Source organism: Aspergillus stella-maris (assembly GCF_047715825.1).
Source record: "Aspergillus stella-maris strain CBS 113639 unplaced genomic scaffold BDV14scaffold_107, whole genome shotgun sequence".
Lineage (NCBI taxonomy): Eukaryota > Fungi > Ascomycota > Eurotiomycetes > Eurotiales > Aspergillaceae > Aspergillus > Aspergillus stella-maris.
The window spans coordinates 1-15,889 of record NW_027396901.1 but is presented as its reverse complement, the minus strand read 5'-3'; the positions used below and the strand labels follow the sequence as shown (position 1 = coordinate 15,889).

General features: G+C 50.7%; 5 protein-coding genes across 5 annotated transcripts; 3 read left to right on the top strand and 2 right to left on the bottom strand.

Annotated features, from left to right (window-relative positions):
* Positions 1–219: 219 nt before the first annotated feature.
* Positions 220–1,464, bottom strand: BDV14DRAFT_193895 (SGNH/GDSL hydrolase family protein; the record flags this gene model as incomplete). The annotated part of the gene is made up of 5 exons (XM_073771840.1): positions 220–414; positions 492–747; positions 828–1,104; positions 1,180–1,262; positions 1,337–1,464. The coding sequence occupies 5 exons, from the start codon at positions 1,462–1,464 to the stop codon at positions 220–222; spliced, it is 939 nt and encodes a 312-aa protein (XP_073622234.1).
* Positions 1,465–2,032: 568 nt separating this feature from the next.
* Positions 2,033–3,344, bottom strand: BDV14DRAFT_193894 (uncharacterized protein; the record flags this gene model as incomplete). The annotated part of the gene is made up of 6 exons (XM_073771839.1): positions 2,033–2,098; positions 2,154–2,493; positions 2,544–2,775; positions 2,823–2,931; positions 2,983–3,111; positions 3,294–3,344. The coding sequence occupies 6 exons, from the start codon at positions 3,342–3,344 to the stop codon at positions 2,033–2,035; spliced, it is 927 nt and encodes a 308-aa protein (XP_073622233.1).
* Positions 3,345–3,955: 611 nt separating this feature from the next.
* BDV14DRAFT_205820 (putative NRPS-like enzyme) lies at positions 3,956–7,003 on the top strand (the record flags this gene model as incomplete). The annotated part of the gene is made up of 1 exon (XM_073774802.1): positions 3,956–7,003. One exon carries the CDS (start codon positions 3,956–3,958, stop codon positions 7,001–7,003), a length of 3,048 nt encoding a protein of 1,015 aa, XP_073622232.1.
* Positions 7,004–8,241: 1,238 nt separating this feature from the next.
* Positions 8,242–10,327, top strand: BDV14DRAFT_206941 (flavin-containing monooxygenase; the record flags this gene model as incomplete). The annotated part of the gene is made up of 5 exons (XM_073775035.1): positions 8,242–8,866; positions 8,914–9,020; positions 9,072–9,607; positions 9,670–10,123; positions 10,208–10,327. 5 exons carry the CDS (start codon positions 8,242–8,244, stop codon positions 10,325–10,327), a joined length of 1,842 nt encoding a protein of 613 aa, XP_073622231.1.
* Positions 10,328–10,836: 509 nt separating this feature from the next.
* BDV14DRAFT_193891 (MFS general substrate transporter) lies at positions 10,837–13,956 on the top strand (the record flags this gene model as incomplete). Its single annotated transcript, XM_073771838.1, has 8 exons — positions 10,837–10,930; positions 11,002–11,247; positions 11,315–11,722; positions 11,774–12,199; positions 12,261–12,434; positions 12,805–12,956; positions 13,015–13,474; positions 13,715–13,956. The coding sequence occupies 8 exons, from the start codon at positions 10,837–10,839 to the stop codon at positions 13,954–13,956; spliced, it is 2,202 nt and encodes a 733-aa protein (XP_073622230.1).
* Between the last annotated feature and the right edge of the window lie 1,933 nt (positions 13,957–15,889).

The following is a 15,889-nucleotide window of genomic DNA, read 5'->3' as shown; positions in this document are numbered from 1 at the left end:
GACATGCCGAGGAGCTGTCTCTCGATACCGATGTAGTAGGACCATGTCTGCGAACACCTCCAAGGTTTCCATGGTAAAGAAGTCTGGCCCGAATACCTGGATCGACAGACAGTGCGAAGCACAAGACGTAGCTAGAGTGGAAATGAGGATATCCTCCCCGGACACCACGCTGAGCCACAGCATGATCAAAAATTGCATTCATTGCCTATATAAGATCATCTACTCTAACCACCCCAGAAACCCCGCAACATCCCGCGCAAGCAACTTATGCAACGCCGAAGTAGGATGTAAATCGTCCCACCAGATATGCTTCTTACCATTACCCATAGACGTACTGTCCTCAAACCCGTACGACTTAGGGTGATCTAGTATTTCCGTGAAGAAAGACCAGCAGTCGTAGATGAATACATTTGACTGTGCGGAGCAGGGGTTAACCGGGCAAGTTCGGGTGAAACATATAGCACTTGCTGGCCTAGTAGAAATGAACTCACCTCGGGGTGCTTCACACTCCACTCATCAACTGCAACCTGCAGCTGCTGATTATACTCTCGCAGAATCTCGGTATAGTTCCTCCTAAACCCCGGATCAAAGGACCTAACCTGCGGACTGCGGTTGCACGGCGGGATATTGAAGAAGAGGAAGTTTCGGGAACCACAGGCGTGCAGGCGCTCGGTGAGCTCGATGTATCGAGATATCACGCGCGGGAGAACATCGTAGGGATCTGAACGGAGGCTCAGGCGATAGACACTGGATAGTTTGCGAAAATGGATGCGTAAGCGTTGAACAAATTGACGGAGTGAAATTGGGGTATGCATGTAGGGACGTACTCGTTAATCCCCGTCCAGAGAGTAAATAATGACGAGTCGCTCGTCCAGATCGGTCCTGAACTCTCCTCCGATGCTGGACCTGATCGGCCTGGTTGGCAATAGTTTGGCTCGAAGACTTGAGTCACCTGGTAGACTAGATCCCCAGGGACATCTGCGATAATCTCATTATCGACTGTGGCGCCCCACACGGCAGGGTTGTAGTTCAGAGTCAGGGTGTTGTTGAACGCCGTTGTCAAATACCCGACCCAGTTGATGCCGTCCGAGGGGGTCCCATCGCCTAACAAATCAAGAACTAATGTTAGCTGGAGTAAAGCACCGCCAAGGAAAGGAGGCAGTCGTATTTGAAACCCACCGAGTGACGGATTCCCCATGGGGTTGTCCGGTGAGGGCTGGGGCAGGGAAACATTGAAGCTTGTCGTGGAGTACGAATCGCCGCTATATGCACGTCGTCAGTCACGCATAATGACGCACGTCATCGGAGCAGCTTTCTTCGGATGAAAAGCGCATACAAAGTGAACAGAGAATAGACACTCGGACTCGGACTCGGGCTCGGGCTCAGACCATCGCTCGGTGAGAAACGCGCGCCGTCTAGATTCAGGGCAGCTGCCGCCCAGCTCAGGATGTCCTGGAGATGCATTCCCGCTGATGCAAGACAAGCGATATGAAGGTTTGAACTGCAGGGTGCACAGAAGGGATCTCTCTTATAGCCATAGGGGGCTTGACCACAACTGTTGGCGACTGTCCAGCAAGGAATCCGTGTAACCAAACATGAGGGGAAACGTCAATTTGGAGCTCGCATGAAGCTGAAAATTGGGAAAGCATGGAACAGCTTGGGAGTGGGTAGTCGCTGCAAGCCATATACTGCTTTTTCGTGACGCTGGCTTGCCGGCTTAGGGCAGGGATCGACATGTGACAGCAGGCTTGTGGTTGCACGACTGGTGCATGGAGGGTTGGGCGAAATGTCCAATCTGGTCTTACGCTGAGCTGTGAGCTTCGTTACTGCATTCGGATGGTTCAATAATTTGTTACTGCCTACTCCATCGGCTCATCTCCGATTAAACTGCGGGAAAGGGGGGTTTGAGTTCTGATCAGGGTCAGGTTGACAGTACATGGAGCTGAACGAACGGAGAAGGATCGATAAAACTAAGGGAACGACTAAAGGCTGGGAATTGATACAAGCCATTCACCACACTTCTACCGAATCCCTAAGCCCTCGCATCTCGGATGAGCCCCTCAGCCTTCACCTGATAGCCGCTGAAGATACCAATGGCCTGTAATAAGAGGTCAGTATGGTCTAACATATAGGATCAAGAAGAGCAAACTCACCTCAACAATCTTCCTCTGCGCCCTCCCTTCATCAGCCCTCGCAAAATCCGCACGATATTGAGCTTCGTTGTCTATGTAAGAGCCATAACTAACGCCCCCGTTAACCTTGGCCTTGTTCGAGAGAAGCGACATATTGGTAGTCTTTTCAGCATTCCATTTAGTGGACTTCAATGCACTCAAATCCTGAGGCTCAACGGTTAGCGCATCGACGCCAGCGAGTTGAATTAGTTGATCTAGGCCAACTGTTGCGCACGCCTTGACCTTAGTGGGCAGGGACTTTTGTTGGTAGTATTGTTGTGCCTCGACGCAGAGATCGAGCAATGGCGATTCATCCTTATGGCTATAGAGACCTATTAGCTTCGTAAATCGGGTTTGTCTCAAAAACCTTACTCTGCATCAATCATCATCCTCAGCTCGTTCACAAAGGGTGATATGGAGATACAGCCAGCTTCACCGGCCAAAACCGCCTGTTCCATTGTGAAGAGGCAGGTTCCAAGTGTTTTTATGCCATAGTCGTGGAGCTCGCGGCATGCCTGAAGGCCCTCCCAAGTGGCAGAGACCTTGATGACAATGCGCGCGGTTTCGAAGAACGGATCGATTAATGCAAAGATGCTATGGTATCCTACGCAAAGTTAGCGTAAATAGAAAATAATGAATAGATGTACTTACGTTTAGCGGCCTCCACAGTCTTCGCCTTTGAGTACGCGTAGCTCGGATTCGCCATTACATGGATGTTGCCCTTGAAGAATGGTAGCATTTCATGGGCTAGGAGCACCGCCTATAGTTCTGACGTGAGCGATGAGCGAGCAATGGTCTCTGGAAGGCATACCCCGACCTCCACCGCAAGCTCCTCAAAGGTGACCTCTGGAAATTGATCATGGAGGGTGCCAACAAGCTGTAGCGTATGGTCGAGTACATCTTTGCGGCTAGGTTTTGAGAGCTCGGTGTAGTATTGATACTATGGGAGAAGAGGTTATGAATGTTTCAGAATAGCACAGAAATGGAAAACTACCTGATTGGATGTGCAGTCGATAAATTGTCCGAGCTCCTCAAGTCCTAAGGCACGGAGCTTAGATGATGTTCTAGGCCCTGAGGCTCACCGGGGTCCTTACCGGTTATATCAAACGTGTCTAGGTCGACCTGGGTCCTCGAGGACAGATATTCCAACAAATTCAAGTTGTTTTGATTCATTTCTCGTGAACTTGACAAGAACTATCGGATTGATTCTTGAGTGGTGACGGACACCCGCTGCGGACTTAGAGCATATGCTCCGTTTCTTATGCCAGCAACTACCGGAGGAATTGAATCTCTCGGAGTATAGAAATTTCAGCCAGCCCCTTTGCAAAAATGTGGAATCTGGGTATAGTTCCTTCTGCAGCTCAATTCACGATTCAGCTCTCTCATGCCTTGGGATTGGCAGGTTCCGTTATGGAACCTCGGTCCGTGAGCGCCAACTCGGGCTCCGATGGCCTGGTTTTGGATCGAACCAATAAAGTGGTGCTGGGATACAGCGTTAAACAATTTTAGCGATGACTGTGTATGGAGAATACACTTATTGACTCTTATGTGGTAATGGTTGCGTAAAGCCGGTCAGGATCATTCGTCACAGCGTGGCCCGGGTCCATGGTATAGGCACCAAAATGTAGCCATTGCGGGTCTCGTCATACGAGAAATAATTTTCTCCCAATGGCAGGGCCCCGGCAGGGCTATGAAGCTGCTCTCATCAGCTGCCTAGCATTGCTCTGCTCAACTCATGTTCGGATAGCGTCTCAATTAATGAGTGAGCCGAAGGGCCATTGAAGATGACTCTGAGAAAACCGGCACACGGTCTTGCCGTTCTACTCCAACAGCGGCTCGAGACATTTGACGACGACATTGCCATTGAGGAAGGATCGCAAACACTATCTTTCAAGGAGTTGCACCACAGAGCACTGGCGGTAGCATACAGAATTCGACAGCATGGAGTCGTGAAAGAAGAGCCTGTTCCGATACTTGCCGCGAGAGGCATCGATCATGTCATCTTCCAAGTTGCGGTGACTTATGCAGGGGCAACTTGCGTTCCACTGGATATAGGTCTTCCAGATGAACGTATCGAAGAGCTTCTTCGCTACCTAGATCCTTCGATCCTGTTGACAGACCACAAGAACGAGTCCCGCTGTCCTTCCCTACGCCACCTACTCATCGATTGCAAATTGCCTGAGGAAATTTATGCCGGCATTGGAACTTTTGAGATAGCAGACAATGACCCGACATGTTGCAACCACATATTCTTCACATCTGGCTCCACGGGCAGACCGAAAGCCGTGCGCGTTCTCGCACTGGGGGTTATCAATCTTATCCTCAATGAGGCTTTCGCACCCGTTAACCGTCACTCGCGGGTCGCTCATGTCTGCAATGTCGGCTTCGACGTCTCCTTGTGGGAGATATGGTCCTCACTCATGCACGGAGGTACCCTCGTGGTCTTTAGTCGGCATGAGAGTCTGGATCCCATTGCCTTCCCCAAGAAGGTCAGGGATGAGAGGATTGATGTTATGTGGCAGACAACATCTTTACTGGCAACAATCACTCACATTTGCCCGACGGCATATTCAACGGTCGATACCCTCCTCACCGGAGGCGAAGCCATCAACATCCAAACCATTAGGACGATCTTTTCCCATGGCCCCCCTCGACGACTCTTCAATGTGTATGGCCCAACGGAGCTGTCTGTGTTCACAACCTATCATGCAGTCTCTAAGGCAGAAGTCGATATAGGCAGCATACCGATCGGAAGACCTCTTTCTGGATACTCCGCCTTTGTGGTGGATCAGGACCTGAGGACCGTCGGTAATGGAACAGTCGGGGAACTTCTTGTCGGGGGTGTTGGGGTTGCAGGAGGTTATCTCGGAAATGCAGAGAAGACAGCGATGGTGTTTGTTGCAGCGCCGCACTTGCGGGTTTTGGGCCAGAAGAGCACAGGACTGCTCTACCGCACAGGTGACCTTGTCCGGATGAACAAAGATGGTGCTTTGGAGTATCTTGGGCGCCTCGACAACGAAGTGAAAATCCGCGGTCAACGAGTTGACCTGGAATCGGTTGAACGATGTCTCTTAGCCACCAAGCTTGTCGACACGACAGTGGCTCTCAAAGTGATTGAGGATGTGGCCAAAGGTGGCTCAGCGCTATTGGCGGCGTTTGTGGTTCCTTCGGCAGACGAAATAACGGAGATATCAATTAAGCAGGCGTATGCCCAACAAGCCTCGCATCTGATGATTCCTCGGCTGAAGTTGGTGAAGACGATTGCCCTTACCCGCAGTGGAAAGGTCGACCGGAAGAAGCTTGCACAAGAATTCCAGGATGAGCTCGAACTATTATCTGCAGCCGACGAGATACCAGCAGAGGAGACTGATTTGGATTGGATGCGAAGACTTTGGGGAGAAATTCTAGGTTTAGATCGGGCCACAATTGGTACGCAGGACGATTTCTTCACTATCGGCGGGATATCCCTGCATGCAGCACGACTGGTATCTCGGATAAATCAGAAGCTATCAGCATCTTTACCGGTGGCGAGTCTCTTCGAGTCACCGACGCTGGAAGGCATGTGCGAGGAGGTGAGAAAGCTGAGACTGGGCGTACACCCTCACGACTTGCAAAATATTCCGTCATGGGTTGAGGACGCAGACCTTGGCCAAGACATGACGGCTCACTCTTCCAGAGTCTGTGACTGGCGGCATAATTTAGAAGGACGCGTTTTTATGACTGGGGCTACAGGGTTCGTGGGCTCATTCATGCTCATGGAGCTGCTCGCCGATCCCCAGGTGAAGAGCGTCGCATGCCTAGTACGATCAAACAATGGGATCGCTGGCCTTGAGAAAATCAAAAAGTCCCTGGAACAATATGGACTGATACTCAGGCCCGTCCACGAGGCGAAAATTATACCCCTACCGGGCAATTTAGTCCATGAGGATCTCGGTCTTGGGCTGGCTCAATACGCACACTGGGCCAATTGGACCAGCGTTGTTTTCCATCTGGGTGCCCATATCAACTTTGTGCAACCGTACTCGAGTCATCGTACTGTGAACGTATTGGGCACCCTCAATATGATACGATTCTCACAGCAAGGAAGATCAAAAGCGCTACATTATACGTCGAGCATCAGTGCGTATGGGCCCACTGGGATGGTTACTGGAGCCAGGTATCTTTTAGAAGACGACCGACCAAAGGCCCATCAGGAAGCCTTGAAATATGACACAGGATACGCGCAGAGTCAGTTTACCGCCGAAACGATACTATGGAAGGCAATAGACAGAGGACTTCCAATCACGATCCACCGTCTGGGAGCAGTATCCGGACACTCAAGGACCGGCGCCCTCAATGCCAGTGATTTCGTCAGTCTCTTGGTGCGCTCCTGTTCTCGAAGTGGCGTCCACCCTTGTCTTCCAAGGCACAGAGAGGATCTCGTGCCTGTTGACTTTGTGGTCTCCAGCATGTTTCACATATCAAAGGATCCGCAAAATCTGGGCCAGGCGTTCAATCTTGTCCATCCCCATCAACCGGCAATGTATCTTCCCAGATTGTTCGAGTTAATCACAACATACACAGAACTGCCGTTAAGGGAAGTGCCGTACGAGGAATGGGTTAGGACTGCATCTCAGGGTCAGGATCATGCGCTCACATCACTTATGCCGGTGCTGGAAGAGAAGGTTCATGAGGGTCGGTCCCGCTGGCAGATGCAGCAGGACATGCCTACGTTCAATATCGACAATCTCGAGGGTGCTCTATCTGATGACCCAGGGTTGCTAGAATGCCCATCGCTTAGCGAGCTGATCAAGACGTACATTCCACAATGGTTGAATCAGATTAGTACTTAGAATTGATATTACACTTATTCGTTGTCTCCACCGCATCTTGTAAGGATTATACCTCTTGGTCATTACAAAGCGCCAATTAACCACCATGTACTTCTCTACTCCCTATATAAAGCCTAGACGAGTCCGCCAATCATTCGACGCGATTGTATTCAGCACAATCTTCCGCACCTAAAACTTCTAGAGACATCAGAGTTTAACGAGACTGTCCTCTTCGTATAACAAATCACATCCGCCCGATAGAATCCAGCCTCAGGCATCCTCCAACAGAAGCGCGAGAGCATATAGTCCACTACGCCCAGCACACATCCGACCAAGATCACTCTTCACCATCTTCACCTCGCCTTGAGCCCTCATCGAGCTCTACAACCGGAATGAGCGGAATTGCAATCCACCAGGTGCTGAAAGTACCATCCAACCCTCCGAAGGCCAACCAGGCTCGGTAAAGGGTGCGGAACCCCTCGTCCAAAGCTTCCCAACCCTCGGACTCCGTACAACTTTCCATGAAGAGATCTGACACGCATTACAAGAGAGCACGACATGAATAGTATCCTTCATTTAAGACGGACGACAAACACTCGGGACAATTCTCGGGCTTAGCAGGGACCGAGCCGCGCAATGCAGTCGAAATTGCAATATCGGACATCTATTGAATTCAATTCACATGCATTGCCTAGACGGATCCAGGATACTTTGCGGGGAAGGACCTTGTTGCAGATGAGGGGTATGTAGCTCTTCTGCAGGACACAGACTTACACGGCGCTGGGTGGGAGCTCGGAGATCCTCGGCTTTGGTCGGGGCGTTTATCTCAAGGGCTGAATGGTACGAATACGAATATCCTGAAACATTTCCCCAGCAAGCGATATACGTATTGCAGGCGTATCTTGGCGCTTGGACCGGCCGCCGCGGACACCAGAGTCCTAGACTAGACGTAAGGTCGCAGGAAGCCATATTTGCACCGAGCCTGGGTCTCTGTATAATGACAGCAGGATATCAATATGTATAATTCGCGTCAGGGACAGGGCAGGTAGGTGATAGTAATGCGTGGGGCTCTGAGTGCATGTTATCTTGATTTGTTTGCTTCAGGTCCAGGTGGCCCTGGTATCGGCATGTATTAGAGAGGGTGGAGGAATAGTAGCTCCTATACCTTATGGTAACCTCTGCGCCAATGCAAGCCTGCTAGTAGTTTTATAGTATACTAGACTCCTCATAGTTTTGTTGTCTCTAGATTGTCAACCAAAATGGCCACCCCCAGAAACGACCACATAATCCACCTCCCAACAACATCAGATATAAACATAGACAGAATCAACGCTACAGAGATAGCAAAACAATGGCTCGCGGCACTAGATACCTATCTTATGAACGCTACAAAAGGTGGTACCCCATCAATCAACCATCTCTTCCACCAAGACTCCTGGTGGCGGGATATGCTAGTTCTAACCTGGGACTTCCGCACAATCAAGGGCATCGACAAGATCTCCGACTTCATTCTCAGATATCATTCTGGCGTCCGGCTTGGTAATGTAGGCCTTGACAATAGTGGAAATGTTGGGCCGAAGGCTGAATGCCCCGTGGCGGGATTGACCTGGATAACGGCATGTTTCTCGTTCTCCACGCGGTGTGGTCGAGGGAGTGGTGTGGTTTATCTCACTCCGTGCAGCGAAGATGGAGACTGGAAGGCATATTCGGTTTATACCGCGTTGGACACTTTGAACCACTGCGAGGAACGTCTTGGGACAAATCGACCGGAGGGAACCATTGCGCCAGAACTCAGAGGTAGCTCAGGACAGAGCTGGGCGGAGCAACGCGAGAAGAAAGTCGAGTTTCGAGATACTGAGCCCACTGTGCTTGTTGTTGGTGCTGGTAAGTGCTCTGTCCGATATCCAGGGTTTATTGCTTAGTGTTCGCAGGACAGTCTGGTCTGAACCTGGCGGCTCGACTCAAGGCTCTCGGGCAATCGTGCCTAATCGTCGACAAGAACGAACGCGTAGGTGACAACTGGAGGAAGCGGTATAAGGTCAGTTTGGACTTATCTCTAACTTCCATAGAGCTCACAGGATACCTCTAGACCCTCGTCACCCACGATCACGTCGAAACCTGCCACATGGCATACCTCCCCTTCCCAAAGACCTGGCCGAAGTACCTCCCCAAAGACAAACTAGCCGACTGGCTAGAATCCTACGCAAGCATAATGGATCTGAACGTCTGGACAAAAGCCAGCATAATCTCCGCCCGATACTGCGACGAGAAGAAACTTTGGACAGTCACGCTCGATCGCAACGGCACAAGACGAGTCCTTCACCCTCGCCATATCGCCTGGTGCGCGGGTCTATACGGTATCCCCAAACCGCTTAACTTTAAGGGCCTCCCGTCATTCAAAGGAATAGCATACCACGGAAGTAAACACGAAGACGCCGCGAAATACGCACCTACGGGGAAGAGAGTTATCGTGGTAGGCACCGGAAACAGCGGGCACGACATCGCGGAGGATTACAGCCGGCACGGAGCAAATGTGACGATGCTTCAGCGCGGAGAGACATACGTCCTGACAACAGAAAAAGGACTGCCGCTTTTGCCGGAGAATATTGGGATTGATGATGATCGGTTGGTTGCCGACGGCTCCTGTTGCTTGCTCAGAAACTCAATGCACTGACTAGTTCTTTCAGCACGCCGCTTGATGTCAAGGATATCCTGTCCGAGAGCTTACCCTGGCCTGTTACGCTTGCGCTTGCCGTGGACTTGACGAAGCAGATCTCGGAAGCGGACAGGGAGACCCTCGTCGGACTCGAAAAAGCAGGGTTTAAGCTTGGATACGGCCTCGACGGGGCAGGAATCCTCCGGCTGATCGTTACACGGGCAGGAGGGTACTACATCGACGTTGGGTGTAGCAAATTGATCATCGATGGGAAAATTAAGATGAAGCATGCCCCCGGTGGGATTACCGCGTTTGACGAAAAGGGCATCGTACTCGCCGACGGGGACCGGTTAGACGCGCACATTGTAGTCCTTGCAACAGGCTACGAAAATATGCACGAGTCTGTGAGGCGAGTGCTCGGTGAAAAGGTGGCAGACCGCTGTAATCCAATCTGGGACCTGGATGAGGAGGGGGAGCTGCGAACGGTGAGTTCACACCCCTGCTCGAGTTGAGCCAACTTCCTCTTTAGGCTCTTTGTGCAGCAGTGGCTGATTAGTTCTGCGTCTTAGATATGGCGCCCAAGCGGCCATCCTGGCTTGTGGTTCATGGCAGGCAGCCTGTCGCTGTGCAGGATTTACTCGAAGTTCGTTGCGCTGCAGATCGTAGCCACTGAGCTTGGACTGACGTGAGATCGGAATGAAGGGTAAGCTTAGCGATTGGATACCGGAAATATCATTTGTGACAGGTGGCAGCATTGCATAGTTCTGATGGAACTGCTGCGCCGATCTATAGGCTGCTTTATCTCTTTCTAGAATATAGGTCCGTCCGTGTCCGAGCCATTGTCTGGTCCCATACCTGAGTATCTCGAGATCATCATTTGTGAATACCTAGTATAGGAAATGCAATCCCAATCATCTGGACAAGCGATACTCCATCAATGGCCGTGGCGTATTGAATTCTCTCCAAAACTGAGTTTGTTGTACGACGCGATGTACAAAAGAATCTCCATTACGTGGCGCCAGCTGAGCCGACAGCAGGGTATCGGAGAAAATGCTTGAGGAACAATGGCAGGAAGTATACCTTGAATCTAAGTTATTCCCTCGGTTGACGCCTGGCTCTATACATTTGTTCCTGTTTGTTGTTTCTAGTTTGACTCGCTTGCTCAAGGCACTGGAGCAACAGTCAAGATCTTTACGCTATGGCTCATTCCACCACCGAGAGACTGAGGGGATATGCCTGGAGATCGTCCAGGATATTTATCGTTGCGGTGATATCGATGGCTATGTTTACTGGTATATGCACTTCGATCATGGATGCTCGTGGCCGCTGTTCGAAGTGTTGCTGACTGTTGTTTTGAGTTCAGATCAATTCCTGTTCAGCTTCATCATACCTATATTGCCCGTTATCCTCCGAGACCGTCTGCAGGTCAATTCGTCGCATACCCAATTTCTAACCTCTGTGGTGCTCTCATTGAATGCGTTGGTCTCAATCGCTGTCGCGCCATTTACTGGATATCTGGCAGATAGGGTAAAATGGAAGAATGGACTGATGCTCTGGTCGTGCGCCGTCAATGTAGTCGGTACGGCACTCACAGCTTGGTCAAGGTCTTGTAAGACAATCTTTCCTTGACATGTCCGTCAGTGAAAAAGGGTGCAGCTAAACAGACACCATTCTAGTGGCGATCCTTATCATCGGCCGACTCCTTCAGACACTGGCCGGGTCAATGATATGGATAGCTGGCATGGCGATATTGGGCAATAGTGTCGGATCAGAACGTCTTGCCAGTACCTTCAGTTTATGTACCCTTTTTGTGTCGGCAGGGGCTCTGTCTGGCCCGGCAATATCTGGGGCACTGTTTGAGGTCGCATCTTACTCTGCCACCTGGTCTTCAGCATTTGTGGTGATTGTCGTTGGGGCTATTCTCCAGGGTCTTCTCATTGAGCCTTCGGCTCTTCATCCAAGTGAAAGGAGAAGCCCAAGAGATGATGATACCGCTTCAGACACGCTGAATGAGAGCACAGACTTTTATGAGGCCTCTGACACAGACTCACTTCTCCCTTCACCAGGAACACCCCGAAGCCCCGGTAGCGGCTACGACTCGATACCGAAGACACCCGAACGCACCTCTCCCCCAGCTTCATCATCAATCGCAATATACTGGCAAATGCTCCGAATAAGGCGCGTCGCCACTGCACTAACCGCAGATGCGCTCTTCGCCGTCATCATTGCCAGCTTCGAAGCGACGATCCCACTACATGTTCGCGAAGTCTTTGGCTGGGAGAGTCTCCAGTCGGGCCTCATGTTCCTCCTGCTTCAAGCCCCAGCATTGATTCTCGTCATACCAGCTGGGTGGCTCAAGGATCGCATTGGGATGCATATGCCAGCGACCGTTGGTTTCCTCCTCATGGGGCCATGTCTATGGCTGCTAGGTGTCCCAGGGCATATGTCCTTCGAGTGGGCGACCGATCGGCAAGCGGGGGAGGCGATATACATCACGACATTAGTTGGCATAGGTATTTGTAGAACGCTCATACTGGGCTTCGGCGGGGTTGAAGTCATGCGTGAGTTGTTCCAGTTCAAAAGTACTTTCGATCGCAAATGCAGTTCTAACTTGATGAGTAGGGGGCGCCAACAAGTTAAGCGCCGAGATCCCTGGTATTTTTGGTGCAAGCGACGGATACTCTCGCGCCTTTGCGATGTCGAATATTAGCTGGAAACTGGGCATGTTTTTGGGACCATTGTTGTCCGGTTTGCTGACCGAGTCCGTTGGGTATTATATGATGAATGTTGTCCTTGGTGAGCATCCCCCTCGCGTTGTCGGTCAAATTGGCCCTTACTTACCTGCGTAGCAATATCGTGCCTGGTCATGGGAGGAGTGACGTACCTAGCACTATGGAAGAGTTGAGCTGTCCCTTGTTGACAAATATCTCGGGGATATAAAGATTTACTGCCGTCGCAGGAGGTTTCCATGACGCATTGGATTTAATATATGAGCCAGAGGGGGAAGGAGCAATCCACGCTGTGATGCAGATGCCACTGCATACTATTTATTTTCTGCATGTTTGCTGCAGTCAGATGATTCCAAAAGTACCTAGTCATCCATGCTCATAGTCGAGATTAGTATATTAAGCTGTTGCTCGGCCTTTGCTGCGTCTTCCCCTCACAGAGTCTCACAACCCCTTAACTTGGTTTCAGCACCTCTCAATGTCTGAGCGAGAAGTAATCGTCCTAGCAGGAGGAACCGGTGACCTAGGCCGGTATCTTCAGGAGGAGCTCACGAGGGATGGTCGGTATGCGGTCGCGTTGCTCACCCGCAAGGTGCGTCCACCCGTTATATCGCAGCCCAGCAGGTCTCTCACAAGACAGAAATGTCAAGGCCAAACGCCCTTCGACGAACCAATCTATAACCGTACACGAAACAGATTACACCGAGTCCTCTGTTCTCTCAATCCTAGATTCCACCCGCGCAACGGCCCTCATCTCCGTCATCCGCGCCGACGACATCTACCTCCCTCTTCACATCTCTCTCCTGAATGCGTGCCTCAAATCAGCCACCTGCAGTCGATTTTTACCGTCCGAATGGGCAGGAAACATTGAGGACTACCCCAACCTTCCCAGACCGTATGGTGAGACACGCGGGCCGCTTCGGGAGATACTATACAGGTTACCCAAGGAAAAGTTGACATGGACATTGTTCAACTTTGGTTGGTTCATGGATTATTTCCTGTCTGAGGAGAAGTCATACATGAAGTGCCTCCCTGGGGAGTTCCCAATTGATCCTGTGACTGGGACTTACTGCGTCCGGGGAACGGGAGAGGAACTGCAGAGTTGGACCTGTGGGAGGGATGTTGCGAGAGCGGTTGTGAGAATACTTGATAGTCCTCACTGGGTGAGTTTGTCTGCTAGACGTAACATTTCTTGTCCGCCGAGTATCTGACATATCCCTTCAGGACCCAGTAACATACATCACCGGACAATGGGGCACATTCAACGACGCGGCGCAACTCCTAGAAAGGTTTTACAGTACACACTACCTACCCAACTCTAATAGACACGAATAACATTAACGTTATTAGACCGCCCATTCAAACGAGTCTATCGGTCCCTCGCGCAGATTGCTGCCTCCATCGAAGACTACAAGAGTGGTGTCCAGACGCACACGGGGTTCGTCGCCGAGATCGAAGAGTGGACTGTTTCGGGCGCGACGGCCTGTCCTAAGGAGAGGACGATCGAACAGCATGAGAGGTTTTTCGCCGGGATGCAATTTCTCACCGTGGAGGATATGTTGAGAAAGGCTGAGGTCGACGGGCGGGTCTAGATTCTTGAAATGGCCTGGGGATCGAGGTCGAAGATATTCTATTCGAGTTCACAAAATGTTCCTCAAGAGTTGTTGTGTCTCTGTTGTGACTCACCCTGCTGTTCTAATTGTTGGTTTCTGTCTTCAGTAGTTTATGGAGCCCTGGCTTATCTGGTAGTCTCATGCAGTGAGGTCTCTATCAAATCGCCCGTCTCCAAGCACTCTACTTTTCATTTGCTCTCTTAATGAGATAACCATTATCCGCAATCAGGCCACATCGGAGTTTATAAACTGCTAAGAGTGCTTGCGGAAGCATCCTCCAGGTTCAAAACTGCAGGCAGGTAAGTATTACACTACTTACCCTCAGTAAAATGAGAACAAAGAACGCTGCTGGGCATCAACTGCATGCCTAAGGAATAAATAGTTCTGTACTCCAACTCAGGCGTACTCCGTCGTACTCCGTCGTACTCAGTCGACGATTAAAGACATCACGCCCTCACAACTCCTGATAACCAGGTGCTGATGAGGTATGTAGTTGGGTGCCTAGCCACCCTATGGCCCGACTAGCGCTGACGAAAACCCCGTTCTTCCAACAGATAGCGACGATCCTGATTAGCCTTGCGCCCGAAAGGGTCAGCGAGGGTATCCAGGGGGGGTGGGGGCTGGGGCAGGAGCCCGCCGCCAAGGACTTTCTTTGTTTGGAGAAGCCGCATTCGTGCTTCGTTGACGGTTCTAGTTGGTTTGCCAGGCTGATTGCGGATAAAGTGTACGAATTAGAGCCTCTAAGCGGATTCTGACTTTTTTCGAGGTAATGCTGTGGCTTGAAAGGGCGATGAAGGGTTTGTGCTCACTCGCTATTCTCTTCTTTCCGGCTCAGCAGCCTTACGGACCATATAACAGCAGTAAACTCGTCGGATAATCGTCTTATGATCATTAGTACAGCGGGATCCGTCATGGTGCGATTGCCTTCAATCTTATAGATCCCAGAGAGTCTGCTTCCTCTGTTGCGCTCGTTGCGATGTACACGAGATCCAGTATGCAGAGCGTTCCGATACGTGTTGAAGAAAGCACAGGGTGATTAGTAATGCTCTGGGAAGTCTATAAAGCCGAATTCGAAGAGCCAGTCATGTCTAAGAATAGAGAGTGGCGGAAGATGAGCCGACATGGGTTGCGCAGGCACGATGGTGGCGGCCGGTTCGACCACCGAAGGCACGTTGGCAGAGATAAAATACTATGGTTGTACGGTATCAGTTTGTGGCTTGTGGCTGAGTCTTGTATTTTCTCTCATTATCCTATCCCAATTTTGTCCTGGGGTACTATCACGAGCTAGGTGTGGTTCCCATATCGTGTTGTCTCTTCTCGTCTGCTGCCTGCTCAACTCTCCAAATTCTCTTGACTTGAAGGAAAATAGATATCAGATCAACTGGTAACATGTGGTAATCTCACCTTGGTACCTATACAAAGGAACATGTTCTCTTCTGGTTGGCCGGCTGGACTTGAGTTTTCTTTGTGCGTCAGCAACTGTGGCTGGTTATCATGACCTCAATTTTCTAGAACATGTTGGATTGGAGGCGAGAGAACCTGGATTTCCAGTTCTTATTGCTATATTGCCGCGTCTATACACATCATAGTCAAGCTCTCTTGAATCAGCCGTCGTCTTGCTTCACTCACTTCACAATGCATGTGCTGAGGGTTACTCTTAGCAGGCGTACAACGCCTCCAGCTCTGGTCGCGCCTTGTGACAAATCGATTCGTCAAACGCGAGCAGAAGGTGTAAGGCCTTTATTTTCCCAAGGCTAGGGCTATTATTAGGGTACCATGACTCATGCGTGCAAGTGCCAATGGTGATCCGTGGTGGAGAGTACACAGGTCAGGTGCCGCTACTCAGAAGCCGCAAGCCGGCCCCACCAGGCTTGGCATCAGCGGCGCGGCACCTCAGCTTTTAAATACCATA